Raw genomic sequence first — 16,907 nt, 5'->3', positions numbered from 1 at the left:
CAAAGGGGTATCACAGCATGTTAGCAATAACAAAAAGCAAGATAAATAATGATCCACTGGGCAGTTTGTAATCTGTAATTCCTGCAGTCTCAGTGGGATTCTGGACAAAAGCACAGCAAATGTGTCAGAATCTGCAGTGGCTCTTGCTGCTTTTGCTGTGAGTGCTATGTGTCGGCATGCTGTCAGCGAAAGACAGGGGCATTGCCTCATGGGGTTCTGCTCTGCTCTGCTCCAGGCACTTCCTCTATCGAGCTTAATGGGGGCCATGGTTAATCAGCTGGAGGGACACTGGTGCATCACGCGTGGGCAAGGAACCCATTTCTGCAGTCTTACATAATGGATCCATTTAATTCAGTCAGGCTCCTGCTTTCCCACCCTGAGTACAGCCCACTTTGTGAAATGATTCACTGCAATAGTAAACAAACAACTTTTCACTTTCCTATTCAGTATTGTCTGACGCTCTTGAAATAATGGTATCCAGGGAATGCATGCTTGAGTGTTTCTAACAGGGAAAATGAGGAGCATTTGAATTGAATGTATCTGCTTGAGCAGGTGAAATGCACTCTGATCAAAATGAACATTTTTTTTCACGGTGTCAAGATGTGATTGTACTATGGCAGCAGTTAAAGGTAAGGTATTGGTGTGCTGAACAAACAGCATGCTTGCAACTAATGTATTTTGTGCCTGGCTAAACAAACTTATATAAAACAAATACCACTCTTGATGCTAATGAATTATACCAAACTTTATCTTTGTCACACGACTAAAACTAGAAGGGAAGAAAAACACTTTGTAAACACTGTTAGGTAAAGGCGTTGCTGTTTGCTTATTAAAGATCTTTACCTGTTTGTCATTTAAAGCATGAATCAGGGCCATTTCTTGCTACAAGCAGTTGCTTAGGGCCCCCAAGCCACCAGGGGGATCCAGCGAGTTCACAGTATCTGTTATTAAATTTATTTATATATACAATTAAGTAGATTTGATTGTTTTCTCACCATTCATTTTCATTATTTTTCATTCTATAATTCAAAATAATATGACTGGGGTGGTTAGGAGCCCCACAAATAGGATGCTGCTGAGGGCCCCAAATGTTCTGAAATGGACCTGGCCTGAATAACCACTAAAACCTCAGGGAGTTAGACTCACCATGTATTGTTGCAAGGGATTAAAACCAGTGGCATGCTGATCTGACATTTGCATTAAGGACCTTTGTTTCTGTATTGATGCTGACATTTATCTCCTCTTGTTTCTGTTTTCTGTAGGGAGCTGTAAGGCATCCAGAGGTGGATGGCATAGAAGTGAACGAAGGTTGCTTTCCCTCTCAGAATCAGACAGAAACAGAGCTGAAGTCCCTCTCCAAGACAGTAACCATGGAGACGAGTGAGCAATCCAGCACAGCAAACATAATTGACTGTGAAATGGAAGTCCAGGAGGCTGAGTTACCTGAGAACAAGGACACATGCGCTGAAGACGAACAAGCTTACTATGATGATGACCTATTAGAATCTCTGAGTGCAAAAGTAGTGGTTGACATCTTAGCAGAGTTGCCTCCAACAGAGACACATGTTGATGAATTTGAAGACGTGGCCTGTCCAAAAGAAGCATTAGTCTTGGAGGACAATCACGACGAGCTTAATCGCAATGAATCCATTACTTCCTCGGATACACCATCAAGTGCTGAGAGTGTGTATGAAAATGAGACTATGCGGAAAAGACAGGATTCAGTCAAAGAACAGCTGCTGAAAAACACTGTGTCTATAATACAGAGCAGTGAAGATGGAGGCATACTAGACCCATTGAAGTCAGAATCCCATGAGGCCATCTTAGAAGGCTTAGGCTTAGGCTATGATGCAGATGAATCCATGTTGGAATCGTACATTCGGGAGGAAGTTATGTCAGACGTCTCAACAGACTCCGTTCATGACCCTGAGGACTTGGAGGAGTGTGTCCGTGTAGAAATTGCAGCTGCATCATCTGATTCTGAAACGGATGAGAAGTGGAGGACTATATTTTCTTCCTCCATCAATAAGGAAGATGATGACTCCTACCTGGACAGCCTTGAGCTGAGTGCACAAGAACTCTTTATTCAAAAGCCTGAAGTGAAGAACACTGAAAACCACTCCGAAGCAAAAGAAGAAGAGGTAGAGCAGGACAGCATCCCTGTGGAGGATGTGCTAGAGCAACCAGAGAGCGATTCAACTTATGTGCAGTCAACAAAGGAGATCTCGTACAATCCTTCATCACTGTTCCATGGCTTGTCCAAGATATCGGAGGATGAGGAAGAACTGGGTAAGAATTCCATAAACCACAAGGATACTTCATCTAGTTGCATCAGGTCAGACCCAAACAAGAAGGTGCCAAAAGATTACTGTGTGATTCAAGAGATGAAGAGCGAAAATGTCAGTACAGAGCATGTGGATTTCAGAGTTGCTCGCAAACAGTGGCTGCAGATGGAGGAGCAAACAAAGAATCTGGTACACCAACCAGTCACCAAAACCGGCACCTGCCAGGGCAGTCACAGCTTTATGTACACGCCAGTGCGCAACATTGACAGGCCCAAGAGGGATCATGATCTTGAGAGTTTGGCACTTGGAAGAGACTTCTCACACAACAATCAGTTCAGCCCCTGCTCAGAGGATTCTGGCCTGGATGATTCCAGTTACAGATCACCTTATGATGACCCAGAGACCCCAATTGAGAAGGAGATCCGTTTTGCTGCTGAGCGAGAAGAAAACCCAAGGCGTGAAAAGGGAATGTCCAAATCATACTCAAGTGACTGTGTGCAGGGAAAAGGAAGACCAGTCATCTTGAACCCTGGAAATTTATGTCGGGAAGTGGATGAGAAGAGAAAGATGCTTGAGCATCAGGATGACAACTGCAGATTATCTTCCAGCAGCAAGATGCCGTCTTTCATCATTACCTCATCACCAACAAGAGGATCACAGAAGCATGAAACAGCAGCCAACAATGTTATTATCCTTGAGCCTGAACCTTGCCATCAAAGTCCACGCCATGCTGGAAAGTTGGTGACATCTAAATCTGCTGACTGGAGATCTGAGGATCCCCCCAGTGTAATCATACTGGAAACATCAAACCTAATCATTCGAAGTGCGTCCGAGTTTAACCTGAACTCTTCAGTGGAGACCCAAGAGAAAACTTTCCTCAACAATCCATTTTTCAAGCTGCGATCCAGAAGCACCCTCTCTTTGGTTGATGAAGAGATTAAGATGGTAAAACAACGAGAAGAAGAACTGAAAAGACAAAGAGCCACTATTTACTCTAAGGAGAAGTTCCTGGGCTCCCCCAGTCTTCTGGACAGCTCATATGACAAACAAGGTGTGTGTATCTTTCTGTCCTGAGAACAAAATATACAACCTTAATTTCATGTAGCATCCTTAAACCTTGCGTTTAAATAGATTTACAGATTAGAAAAAAGGGCTACATTAATCCTTTTTCTGCTAATTTTCAGACGATATCCCAATAAAGTGTAAATCATCTCCCTCATCCCCCATGAAGACTTACAAGATGGACCGTTCAACCCTATCATGTGATCACAGAGTAAGTACCACTGAATCTTATAACTCTGAAGTGTGTAGAAATGTAATTGTAATGCCATGCAATTCTCAAGTTATACTAAAGTAAATTGTATTACTAAACCGATGGTTCCCAACCCTGGTCTTGGAGTATCCCGTTTTCCCTCTTAGAAATAACTGAATCCAACTAATCAGCTAGATAACATGCCTTTCCTGAGTTGAAGTGGGAGTGTTAGGAGGAAGTTGAGCTAAAAAGTGCAGGACAGGCATACTTCAGGACAGGCCCAACAGGGGGGTAATGCAGTGGGTCAATGCCCCACCAAACCCACTACTTTTTATACATGTTTTTAAGGCAGGGAAAAACAGTCAAAGTGAAAACTTTATGTAGTGCTTCAGGTATAAAAGATACATTGATTAACATCACTCCTGTTGATTCTCTACTGAATCTGTGGCTCTTGCCCCTCCATGGTTTTCAGATCCCCTACTCATAGTTTAGTTCTGGCACTAGGACCAGGGTTAGAAACCTCTGTACTAGGTTAAATGACAAAGCATGCAATGTATTTTAAAATCATTTTAAGACAGCACATAGAATATTGAGCACTTAAGGGTCCTTTTTAAGAGCACTTTAAGACTGCACATAGAAAATTTAGAATCTAAGCATCTATTAAAAGTCTATTTTAATGACTGCTTGACTGTTTAAAGGACATTAAACTGGCACTAAAACCCTCTAAATGCACTTTAACCATTTCCCTCCGTAGTTTCCCGAGTCCTATTCTGGAGGCCGCCGTAAAAGTGCCATGGCTCTGCGGTGGGAGGCAGGGGAGTTCGCAAATAATGACTAGAGGGCAACATACCTAATATCAATCTACAACTTTCTTTGTTTCATGTAAAAGACTTTAGTAGTGTTACAGACTCATGTTGATTTCATGTGACGCCTGCCATGTAAGCACATGCTGTTGCTGCTTGTGTGGTTTTTTCGGCTCTTCATTCATGTTCTGCAAAAAATCTGAGTGTTTGCCAAGACGCCTGAATGTTACCTGAATGTTAGTTGTTCAGTCTATGCTTGTTTCTTAACAGAAATGCTGAGAAGAAGTTAAGCATATTTATTGTAATGTCTTACAAAAGACAGGAAAATATTTAATGTATTTTCATATTGTATTTTCTCGTAAGGCAAGTTTGTATTTCCCTGCTTCTACACTAAAATATGTGAAACAGAATAGCATAAAGTGAGACACAGTGACAATTATTATTTTTCCCAAAATCATTGCACTGAAAATTAACCTGTGTTGGCTTTCACTTTTCTTTTGAACAAATAGACAGTATTTGACATTAGAGGCATTTCAAATATGGATATTGTCCTTTTCTGACACAACCTTTTAATATTCCCATTTATTACATCCCAAAAGGAATACGTAACTTTACTATTTAAGTGATATTAATTGCATTACTGTGTTAATGGAGAAACACTATAATTACAATGCTTTGTAATTTGTCTAAAAAGATGTTCGTATGCATATGTGAATTCATTTCGGTTATTAGGACCATCAGTATTGCTTGCTTATTCCATGTAAGCCATTACCAAGTAAACTTTCACATTGCTTTTTAATTGAGAAGAGAAAAATAAATCATAAATTTAAAAAATGGAAATAAGTGCTGTTGTAATTTAAATGCAAGTGTTCAGATTTCAAGAATACCTATGACTTCCTTCTAAATAGTTATTCTGTATAAAGTCACTATTCAGAAAGACTGCATGAGCTTTAGGTTATGTGAGTAGAACGACATCAGGAATAACAGTATTCCTGTGGTTAGAACTCATTTCACCAGAGCTGCAAAAATTTCTAATGAAATGCCATGTCTGTCCAAATGACGCATTTTAGCTCCTTCAGAACTGCACTGCTAGGATAAGCCATTTGACCTCAACATAACAAAATTAAAAGCAAAAGTAGAAAGCTAAGCTAGAAATTATTCATTATAACAGAAACAATGAGTGGTAAACATGTTCACTTTAATTTACAAATGACTAACAATCATATACATTTCTTTGATTCTTTCCTATACACATTAGAGTTTAATTTGATAAAAAATGGCAAGAGAATATGACGGTTCATGGTCCTACTTTAAATTAAGTGTCTCTAATAACTATGTAGTTACCTGTGAACAACATACGGAACAACAATTTAACGAATAATGATTTAGTCACTGTTACAGATGGATTACAGTAGTACAGCTTATGTAATTACACCGGTGTATCAATTTCAGTTTTGCCTCATGTAATTACACATGTGTATCTTAATAGTTGTAACAGCCAATTCTCTCTCATGTAATTATATGAGGGTAGTAACATAAATGTAATTACCTCTGTAATCAGACTGGAACAGCAGTTGTTTTCAGAAGTATTTTCCAGCAGTAAAAGAACTTATGTAATAACTTAAATTAAGACATTATTTACAACAGCAGATGTCTCCTTATCTTAAAATGCAACATTTTTTGTCATTAATTAAATACTACCACTCCATTATTCCACAGTACCTATATAACTATCCTGTGTAGTTATTATATAGGTACAATGCAATTACAGAATGGTATTGATCAATGTGATGTGATTAGGTTACCTTGTTACAAGTTATTCCACAGTAATAATGTAAAACGTAAATGTAATGTTATGCAAAACATACTTCCTTTTTCTGCTGGAAAAGACTTCTGATCTGTAGTGTTTCAAAAAAAAAACACTTGTGTAATTACATGAGGTAAAACTGAAGTTGATACACATGTGTAATTACATAGGCTATACTTCTGTAATCCATTTGTAACACTGACTAAATCTTCAGTAGGTACACTTGTTGCATATGTTACTCATGTGTAACTACACGGTTATTAGCGACACTTAATAAAAAGTGGGACCGTTCATTTCGTCTTACATTCTAGTTGGACGGAACAAAGTTCCTCCCTTCCACAAAATTACAAAAAGAAATACATATATTACACATAAAAGTTGATTTTGTAGTTAGACACCATAGAAATTTGAGGTGTAAAAAATCACAATAAGCAGGAAATTGCTGTGCTTTACTTTGTGTGCTACAGGATTAAAAGAGAGTATCATCTATAAATGCATAGAGCACCATTACCAGTTTTTAAAATTGTGCATACAGATACATAACTCTGTCAGTTGAAAAGGCTTTTTGGTGATGAAGTAATTAATCAAGCAAAAACATTCTAATTCTGATTATAAATCCTAATTCAAGTATTTTAAAACGGAACTTTAAAATGTGACAATCTGTGCTCTAGTAGTTTTTGCATGTGTCAAACTTTTGGGAAAGTGCCCTCCTTGGAACATTCTGTTTGAATTATTTATTTTGCTAAACAATTTGCCCATGAAGTGACTCAGAGTAAGTGCAAACCTTAAATAAGGTCTTGTCAGCTTCTGCTTGGACAGGTGCTTCTAATGAAACAGCAGACACGAGCCAGGCACATGGTTCATTATCTATGTAAGTCATACCGCACCGATTGTGGCCAGCAGAATAATTAGAAATCCAAGGTTTCCACACAGATAAACTGCCAAAACAATCTTTTTAAAACAATGCCCCTGAAACAAGAAAGAAAATTTTATATCAGGTTAATTTATCTGGACAAAATTAACAATAATAACAATAATGTTGCACAGTATTGGCATTCATTCTCTAACCTTAATGTAGCTCTCATTCTCGGACGGAACAAAAAGAATCTCCTCTTTGTCTTCAGTTTGTATATTTTCTGTGTGGATTTCAAAATTTTTTAAAAACTGACCTACAACACATTGAAAACAAAAGATATAAAGTCAATCAATACCAATACAGCAGGTACAGTAAAGAGAAAAACTGAGAAATTTTATGTCATCAGTTTTTGCTTTGAGAATTCATACTAACACAAACCATGCTGTTCTAACCAGCTCCAGGGCAGCATTTAAAATGATTAGTATGCAGAACCACACACCAATCAGTAACAAAGTACATAAAAGCCTTTTACAATCTAATGCAATCTGACTGTACAATTCATTTTCTTCCCACTGGCAAAGTAACTTTAATTACTACCATGGCACAAATTAGTGCTGTGTACAGACAGCTGAGGTCCTCTGAGAATGACAAGAGCACTAATAGCTATGTAGTACAGAAAGAGCTTTTTATTAAAATGGATGTACTGACCGATGGGGAAAAGGCCCCTCCTGTGCAACTCTAGAACCAAGTCTGCCAACACAAACCAGACCACATAGCCAGCCAGGACTCCTGTGGACCAAGGGGCAGGGAGCAGCAGGGCCTGCTGATGGATCCCCAAGCAGATGGCCACAACTAAAGAAAGAGGTACTTCATGTTTATTTCCATTTTAATTTTACTTTGCTCGTGCTTCTTCAACTTTGGTCTTTGATTGTGTTGCTTGTGTTGTTTTTATTCTTTCCTATATAGTTATTTTATACTTTTGGACTTAAGTAGGCAAAATACAACCAAGTAAATGCATAAGTAGCTCACTTACAGTTTCCTGAACTGCACCATGATCATTTCAATCTCCAATTAAAGTATTCATCATTTTTATAACAGAGACAGTCTGTGTCATTGAGGCAAAGCTCCACCCTGGTGCTCTTCTATTGCCTGTGGATATCGCCACAGCCTAGCTAAGTACAGTTACAGTAGAGACTGATGATTTTGATGATTTTGACATTGATCAGTCAACAATGGCACCAGCTCTGATGAACCTTCCATTCACATACTTACGTAGGCTGCGTTTCAGGCCTTGTACTTCAAATATGCATAATGTGCGACAGTAAATAACCATGCACTGGGGAGACTCTGTAATAGTGTGGGTTCATGCCAGTTTCCTTTTTAAATGTTATACATAAAACCTACTTGACTGCTTATAGCTCCTCCCCTGATAGAACTTAAAGTCTAAAACTCAATTTACCATTTTTACCGCTTTACCAGTTTATTTTTCAGTCTTCAATTAAGCATTTACCTCAAAAGATTTACACAGTATATTTAAGATAAGTAAAAAGTTATGGTCAAAGAGCTGCCACAGGTCCATGAGGTGTTTGTATCGAAAAGCAATATATGTAACACTGAGGAATGTCCTATGGCTGGGATCAGATGACAGATCAGCTGTGCCATATGCCATCATTGACACTGAACTCCTGCACAACACAGCTAGCCACACTTTCTTTTGTGCAGCATTACCTGCTCTACGGTGAAGTCTCCTTTACCCGTCTTCTAGTCATAACTTGAATGCATTGCCATACTAAATGTACATTAATTAGACTGTACACAGTTTTACTTTTCCATAATTTAGGAAGTATTCTCTGGTGAAGAGAAAAACTAATCAAGACTGGCAATACTGGACAACCGAATTAAATTAAAAGGATAAATTCTATCTTTTCTATCCTCTGTGATGTCTTCACTATTTATAATTTATATCCGATTTCACAAATTAAATTACTGGCCTCTAATTTATTTACAGTACCAGAGATGGAATCATGCTTTCTAGACTCCTTTTGCACAGTGCCTATAAAGGATGTAAAACATTACTTTCTCTCTTACCTGCAATGACCTGAGCTATCGTGCCTGTGCCCAAATGGAGCCAGTTGAAAATGTATCTCCTGCAAACAGAAAGTTGAAGAAATGCAGAAGATCTGATAACAACGTTTCTTGCAAACAATACCAGTGAAAGCCTGAAACTTCTTATTTTTATTATTTTCCATTTTAGAATAACATGAAGACATCCAATTACATAATTATCAAAAATTAACCAAGCAGTTGACATGATCAAAAATATGGAATTACTTAAGGAAGTTTGTCTTACGAACAAATTTCAAGCAGCTGGGCATAAGCATTTAGGTTAAAACGTCTTTTATGAAAACCTTACATTCAGTCTGGTGTGTACATACTTTTGACTGATACTGCACATTCATATATATGTTCAGAAGTTTGGAGCTCTTGGGCTGAGTTCACTGTAAACAACATATTAACTGAGCTTGCCAACAAAGATGTGTTATTTCAGTGAACAATGACATTGTTTTACCTGGATGAGTCTGGAGCAGGTCTAAACAGAGCCATGACAGGCTGGATAAGAGCCAGAGCCATGACAGTGCAGCCCAGGTAAGGGTGTGAACCCGCACGCTTGGAAAAACATAGATGAGGCATTATCTCACAAGATATGATTACTGCTTTCTTTCACACCCTTCAGTGTCCACACAGAGCAGCCAACACAGAGCACAGTAGCAAAACAGCAAACCTTAATGAATGATACAATGCAAACTCCATGGACTCTACAGAGAATGCAGAATGGTTTTAAAAGTAGACAGCCTGCATTTGTCATTACAAGGTAAAAGGGTGACCTCTGTTGGAGACAGTGTGTAACCGCTGTAGTCAGCAGTTATTGTAACGGTCCAAATCACCAGTTAAGAAATGCATCAGCTTGGTACATTTCGCTGCTGTCAGAACAAAACCTCCGTTTTTCAGTTTTTGACATAATTTGAAAATGCCTGTTGACCTTTACATTGTGTGTAAATTTCATGATGAATGGACCAAAAGAGATGTCTCAAAATTTATTGGAAAAAAATGTCTGGTTCCACTGACTTACATTAGAAAGTAAAGTATGTTTTTATCCTTCTCCTGTAAAGTTCTTATTTTGAAATTAGGAGGTTTTGTTCCGACAGCAGCGATATGAACATACCTAATGGCACTGCACTTAGTCTTCAGAGAAATGGAAAATGTGATAAAGATTCCACTAGGTGGTAATTATAATAAATGGCCTGACTTAATGTTCCTCTCTTTATTTTTCTTTTTATTCTGCATGAACAGACTGCATGTGAGAGTATGACACATTTAGACATGCTGAGGAACAGTCACACAGGCATGCATTTGGTGGCGGGGGCTGAGAAAGAACATGACACACTGGTGAGCATTAGTCATACGGACAGACTGTGTGTGTGCGCGTCTTACCTTGCTCCAGCCTCCCCTGTACATGAAAGGCAAAATGAAGCCAATGCATGTCAGAAGGACTGTGACAAGCATTAGAGCTCGATGAAACTGTGGAGAAAAAAGGTCTTGGTGACAACTCATGACAAACACTAATTATCATTCATTACTGAGTTTTCAGCTCAGGTATTCTTACCTGGAACCAGACTCTCTGTCCACACAAAGTTGTTTCAGCCCAGTCAGGTTTAAAATATCTGGCAATAATGACTCCAGTGCTGACGGTCGTCATCCAAGCAATGAGCATGAAAACAGCTACATTCAGAGACAAATGAGTTCAGATCTAAAGGTTTGACACTACTGAAAGTCTGAATAAGGACAGTGTTTCCTACAAGTCTGAAATAAACCTAAGGGGTGGGTGGAGGGTGTTATTCCTCCTTTTATTTAATTGGTAAATTAAATAATGCATGTATGGTTTTAAAATTTAAAAAATATAAATAAAACAATTAAGTATTAAAATTTTAATAACAATAATTGTAATTTTGTAATGTAAGTTTTGAGCATGCAGCAATGAATCACAGAAATTGTGAAACATAAGTAGATGATATTGCATCTCATGAAAGGATGCCCTTGTTTATACATAACAATATATAATTTTTCAGCATGTGTCAAAATGAGATGAAATGGAAATTAAAAACTGTTCAATTGAGTAATTGAGTACAATTAACTATGCATGATTACAAAATCCAGGACCAGAAACTAGATTCAAAATGTGGAAATGAAGATCTCTGCAATGCAGTTTAATCTCACCATGGAATTTGATGAGCAAGGGAGAGCGCGAGCCAGTCAGATCCTCTGGAAGTCCAGTAATAAGAACTGGATTTGTTGAAATAAGAGGCTGTCGGTCATGTCTGTGAGTCCTCCCTATGGTTGATAAATACAAAGGGATTACTGGACATTAAAGGCCCAATTCATAGAAAGCCTCATTTACAGCTTTAGTGTTTACATACTACTTTCAATACCCAAAACACAATACACATTGTACATATATATATGAACTGTCCATACAGTTCACATATAAATTCTAAGCTGAAAGCAGCCCATTTTGAAATAACTGGTGCTGTAATGTTACAAAATCCACAGTGTTTCTATATATCCACCTATTCTGCATACAGCAGCTTAGCCTTGCCCTTTTGTATTGAGTGTATCAGAATGGACTACTTTTTGAATAAAGTGCAATACAGGGCAGTGAATCAGAACACAGAGAACACAGAAAATTGTAACTCACCGCCCTCTGCTCGACCATGAGCCATGAACAAGTAGTGTGCTTCATCCAGGTCTGATCTGTTTTGATATGAGTCTGGGATGCGTATATTTCTGCGGAATCTGCACTGGATGACCCCATCTGCCAGCCTCCAAGCTGTGTCTCTCAAAACATTCTAAAGCAGCCGGAGGTCAAAGAACAGAGAGAAAGCATGCAGACAGCATATCAAGAGCATTTAAGCATGAGTGCTTTTAACAGATAATTAGCATATAAAGCATAAGACAGTCTAGTCTCAGTATCTGCAACTTTTAAGCATCTGTGCATGCAATCGTGACTCCTGTTTATCAGCAGATGCAGGTATGTACCTCTGAAGCAACCACTGGATGTGTCCTCCCCTGAACATAAGCTGCGCTGATGTCAACATGGTCATCTTCTTTAATGCACAGGTACACATCATCTTCTCCCTACATGTAAACACATTCTTGTCTTTCTTCAAATCAAAACACATTTACAGAACACACAGAATGTTCCCTGATGAAATTAACTGTTAAGGTATAATGTACACACAAGAAGGAGTTACGTTACCATCCATTTATCTGTGGATAAAGCAAAAGAGATGTAACCCGGCGCTGGCCCGCTGAGCTCAAACACCACACTTGCGTCCTCTGTTCTGAATGACAGGAAGTAACAGAGGGCATCTATCTGTGGGTCACAGCCTGCTGGCTCCCTTAGGCAAGACTTCTTAATTCCACAGTCATTGGAGGTGAACTGTGGAGGAGAAGACGAGGGAGAAGTAAAGCAAAATGACTTGCATGCATTACTTACACCATATAAATTTTTATTAAGAGAATCAAATTCAAATTCACCAAATCTAGTGGTCACAGTAAATGCATTAATAATGCTGCAATAAATTACTACAACCAGTAATTTACAGCATTAATGTAATTTTCTAGTTTGACCATTCAAACCACCAACAGCACCAGCCTGAAGCCCAGCGGCTCGTGCACTGTTGCTATGACTCAAAGTTATTTCCAGCTACTGCAATGCAGTGGATTTATCATCGAAAAATGTTGACCGAAGTGAACAAAACACAGTTTAAATTCCAGCAATACCAGTAGTATAAAGTAACATTAGCACCGGAGGACCCCTGCCAGAGACTATGCAGAACAATGCTTGTGAGAGTACTACAGATAAATCAATGACAAGTAACACAGCGGTATGAGATCAAGAGGGAAACAATCACAAAAGACTTGAAACATGCAGTCACTGTTGCTTTCACTGGAAATCGATGACCAGCAAATAAATGAGTGGAAATATGTTCTCTGTAATGGATTTGTACTTATTTTTGCTCAAACTCAACTAAACACACAATTTGACCAGGGCAACCAAACTATAGCTATAAAAACTGCACTGCCTTCATGTGTAAAAAAATCTTCCTTTAGGATCAAATTAGCAACACAAAATTATGCAAATGATCACAATTCATTATTTTAACCGTTTGACAGCCCTAGAAAAAACACATGTTGAGGCTTGAGCTGGGCTCCTGGGACAGAGCTACGAGATAAATAACACATCAGTAATAGCACGCTATGCCAAACTGGGTCCATTTCAAGTAAGATTTACACATATTAAGCCAATCTGGAAAGTTAATACACAGGCTCAGTACAGCTTAAATGGTAGGATTAGGAGCTCCAAAACAGGTAGTTTGCCAAGTTTTAAGGCTTTGTTTTCAGCCCTAATAACTTTAATTTCAGGCTAGTGTGTGGCCTGTTCTTACTTGCTCAGTACACATACAGTGCAATCACTGATGTGTGTGAAAAATTAATGGATGCTTTCAGTGTAAAAAAATAAACGTTTAGGTAAAATGAAAAAACAACAAAAACAAAAAAACTTTTTTGTTCCGATTATCAAAAGAGAAACCATGATAAAACTATTGGTGTAGCTGGACTTACAGGGTCAGACAGAGTTCCTGCAGCCATGGTCGTCTTAGCTGCTGACTGTCCAGCAGTAGGTAATGGTGGAAGAGGAGGTGCACCATTCAGAGACACTATAGGCCCTTGAATTCTGACCCAGTAAAGCTTGTATTTCTGAACCACAGTCACCCTGAAACCCACACAGCATACACACACACATCAGCTTTTGACTGGCTAAGGCAGTTAACTCGTTAAAGTCTAAGTCTGCATGTGGGCCCATAACACAGTTCTTAATTCTTATAACAACATAAAATTAGTTTCATTTCACTACAAAATAATACAAATCTAGGATTCAAGGGGTTAAGAACAGACAGGCAGAGTGCAAAGACACTCACTGAAACTGGACACTAGATGGAGCATCCTGGGGTGCAGTCCAGATAACCTGAACTTTTGTCTTAGAGGCTTCACTAGTGTGACTCACTGCAGCTCCCTTTCAAAACAGCAAGGGTTAGAAACATGTTACAAAATAAAGTTACACTTAGTTAATCACATTCTCTTTTTTCTTAAACAAACGCTTGCGGGGGTAATATTCTGATGTCTCAGACCTCTCTGTCGCCACACTGGAGAAGCTGTGAGATTTCGGGATCAAGGAGAGTAAAAGATCCAACAGGTCCAGCATTGGGATTTCTTGCATTTCGTGCTTCTATGAGGAAGCCTTTGAAGTGTGCTTTGTTCTCTGAAGGAACTGCTGATAATGTTACTGTGAATATAAACGAAAGGCAGGTATATATATATATATATATATATATGGTATATAAACTTTATCAACAAAATTGAAAAAGAGGGCATATTAAAACATAATGCACGTCACAGCGTGGGTCAGTGACAGTCAAAAGAAAATATATATATATATATATATCTGAAAATATACTGTATCAATTAACCTTGATTTCAACGTTACAGTATTGCCAAACTGCAAATACACATTTCTGTGATCACTGAGCAAGTTTTCTTTCTATATGAATACAGAATTGACGTGTGATCCTAACTGATATTATTATTGCAGCACATTGGTACTTCATCAATAAGATAATAAAAATACTCTTTAGTGATTACACAAAAAATAAATACTGTTAGGCACATTTATCAACTTGTAACAAAGAAAAGTGTTTTGCGAGTGGAAAGTAGACAGTATTACACTCTGCAAAGTTTCATAGGGGTTTCAAATAGATTTCAGGTAACAACCTAAGAAGTGCTCTATTTGACTTAAAATGAGTTGCCTAAATGTGTCGCAACTGTTACTCAATGTCACTATCTAGAAACCTTTAATTTGCTCCAGGGGGCTGAATTTGGACTTATCCACAGTGATGTTGTACGGTGGAGGGTCAGGGCTGGACTGATGACCGTGCATAGGTGTCATGTCATCACAAGCTTGTTGTACTTTCCCATTGCTGTAGCCAGGAACAGTCTCTAAACACACATTCAACAGGACCAACAGAGCCCAAACCTTCACAGGCACCTGAAACAAAAACAAACCGAAAAGTGAGAGGAAAGCTTAATGTCGCCATCAGATCAAAAACCCGTTACATGATGAATGGACAAACAGAAAAGGTTCAGAATTACATGGAATAAAACCTTTGCTACAGCTTACGTGAAAAGCTAAACTTTTTCCCTCTTGTCTTTCTTCTGAAAAGTTGCAGACAGCAAAATTATTCTCTTGTACTTTTGATTACTAAGACTTATGGTTACACAAAAAATGTTTAACTGTTTTATTTTGTGGAAACTGCAACTTTTAAGTCATGTAACAGCACCCTAGACCCAGACAAGCAAATGAAGGCCAGGCTGCTGCTCGCTGAGTAATCGGTCCTTGCTACACAAGCTGCACATGAAGATAAGAAAAGTAGTGTCTCTGTCACTTTGTACAGCTATTCATTTCATGAGCACAGGTCCTATATTTACTTGTGAGAAACAACAGCCTTCAGAAGCAAAATGTTCAAAACGTTTTTGCTTAAGAAATGAAATATTACACTGACAGAGTGTTTGTAAAGTGACTGTAAACACATTGCTTTACTGCTGTTGTACTTCGGCTGCTACGGTGGGTCTGTTCTTCTCACGGTAGGTTAGTGAGACGTGAGTAACGTTACTGAATATTGTTTTGGCTCTGTTTTAACTCCTCAGCTGGAACACCGAGCAGCCGTTCACTCCAGTGAAACATTAAACATTAAGCGGCTAATCCAGAACAGCCAGAAGAGCAGCCATAGCAGGTAGCTACAGTGTACAAAGAGAGTTTTTATTCACTGACATAAATATCAAATTTAACGTTAACAGTCGCTCAAGGTCATGACTAGTTGGTCGGCAGCTCCACCGACTTTATGCAGTTTGATAAAGTTTTGCTACAGTTTCTGATCGGTTAACATTAAATGCTGCTTGAAAAAAGACACTTTATATAATATTCAAGCAGGTGTTCACATGTGATACGAACGTAAACTATTGAACAGTACGTTATGTTGAGCACGAGACAGCAGCCAATCCCAGACTATTTCCTTATACGAAACGCGAAGAAAGAAACAGAAGAAAATAAATATATTCATATATAAATATACATTCTTCTTCATAAACACGTAGAGGCACATACGAACTGAACAATAACGAGTAACGTTGTAAATTTGACTGCTGATAAGGAACCTACCTCCATGTGTGTGTTTTGTTAGACCCCCAGCAGCACGGAGAACCCTTCAGTGTGTGGTTCCTCAGACGGAGCCTCTGGATTGGCCGCTGACGGATGAGAAGTCGTCACGTGACACAGAAGCTACATTCACTTCTCCTTCCTTTCGTTGTATACGTCTGTTTTCCATTTGGTCCTGTGCTGTGAAAACGCCTCTGAAGTTGTGTTTAGGAGGATCGGAGCTTTCAGATCTGAAAAACGCTCAAAGCTCTCAGCAGTGTGCCGACTGACAATAACGGCTCTTTAGCAGCCGATCACCAGGGCCGCTCAGAGGCGGTTTTCTACATGGATGACACCAAACATCGACAGAAAAGACCAAAACAGAGTTTAGAGCAGGAGGACTGATGTTATAGAGAAAACATAATGATCTGTGACGGTACAAGATAAAATGAATTACATTATGTTAAAACCCACTCAAAAACACGCTGCGATTGAACGCATCCTTCGCTTTCTCGCTGATCTACAAACCATTCACAGACGGAAGGTCTCCGAGTATATGGCATGTTTATCGTGTGATTTACGGAGAGAAGTCACTGG

At 38.8% G+C, this 16,907-nt stretch overlaps 2 protein-coding genes across 4 annotated transcripts in view; one reads left to right on the top strand and one right to left on the bottom strand.

Moving 5' to 3' along the window:
* Positions 1 to 5,174, top strand: part of palmdb (palmdelphin b) — a 36,049-nt gene extending 30,875 nt beyond the window's left edge. For both annotated transcript variants that reach the window (XM_036585569.1, XM_036585577.1), the window contains 3 exons: positions 1,263 to 3,336; positions 3,470 to 3,558; positions 4,292 to 5,174. In XM_036585569.1, coding sequence (XP_036441462.1) covers positions 1,263 to 3,336; positions 3,470 to 3,558; positions 4,292 to 4,375 — 2,247 coding nt within the window. In that variant the 3' untranslated portion in view covers positions 4,376 to 5,174. The remainder of the gene's footprint in view (positions 1 to 1,262; positions 3,337 to 3,469; positions 3,559 to 4,291) is intronic.
* Positions 5,175 to 5,517: 343 nt separating this feature from the next.
* Positions 5,518 to 16,451, bottom strand: frrs1b (ferric-chelate reductase 1b). 2 transcript variants are annotated; one of them, XM_036585588.1, is made up of 16 exons: positions 16,335 to 16,451; positions 14,969 to 15,164; positions 14,251 to 14,405; positions 14,041 to 14,135; positions 13,685 to 13,835; positions 12,318 to 12,500; positions 12,098 to 12,196; positions 11,757 to 11,907; positions 11,279 to 11,392; positions 10,668 to 10,783; positions 10,496 to 10,582; positions 9,573 to 9,670; positions 9,092 to 9,150; positions 7,712 to 7,855; positions 7,216 to 7,316; positions 5,518 to 7,116 (listed from the first exon to the last, which is right to left on the bottom strand). In XM_036585588.1, the coding sequence occupies exons 1-16, from the start codon at positions 16,338 to 16,340 to the stop codon at positions 7,024 to 7,026; spliced, it is 1,848 nt and encodes a 615-aa protein (XP_036441481.1). In that variant the 5' UTR covers positions 16,341 to 16,451; the 3' UTR covers positions 5,518 to 7,023. The 2 variants fall into 2 exon arrangements, with proteins under 2 accessions (XP_036441481.1, XP_036441489.1); XM_036585596.1 differs by having other exon boundaries at positions 7,216 to 7,283.
* Between the last annotated feature and the right edge of the window lie 456 nt (positions 16,452 to 16,907).

This window comes from Colossoma macropomum, unplaced genomic scaffold (assembly GCF_904425465.1).
Source record: "Colossoma macropomum unplaced genomic scaffold, Colossoma_macropomum, whole genome shotgun sequence".
NCBI classification, from domain to species: Eukaryota; Metazoa; Chordata; class Actinopteri; order Characiformes; family Serrasalmidae; genus Colossoma; species Colossoma macropomum.
Note: the sequence above shows the minus strand (reverse complement) of the source record. Positions and strands in the feature narration are given on the sequence as shown.

Excerpts from the sequence above, each read along its gene's own strand:
- frrs1b (XM_036585588.1), bottom strand. Across the intron at positions 12,501-13,684 it reads CAGGAACTCTGTCTGACCCT|TTCACCTCCAATGACTGTGG; the intron begins GTAAGTCCAGCT and ends TCTCCTCCACAG. Across the intron at positions 9,671-10,495 it reads ACAGGGGAGGCTGGAGCAAG|CGTGCGGGTTCACACCCTTA; the intron begins GTAAGACGCGCA and ends TGTTTTTCCAAG.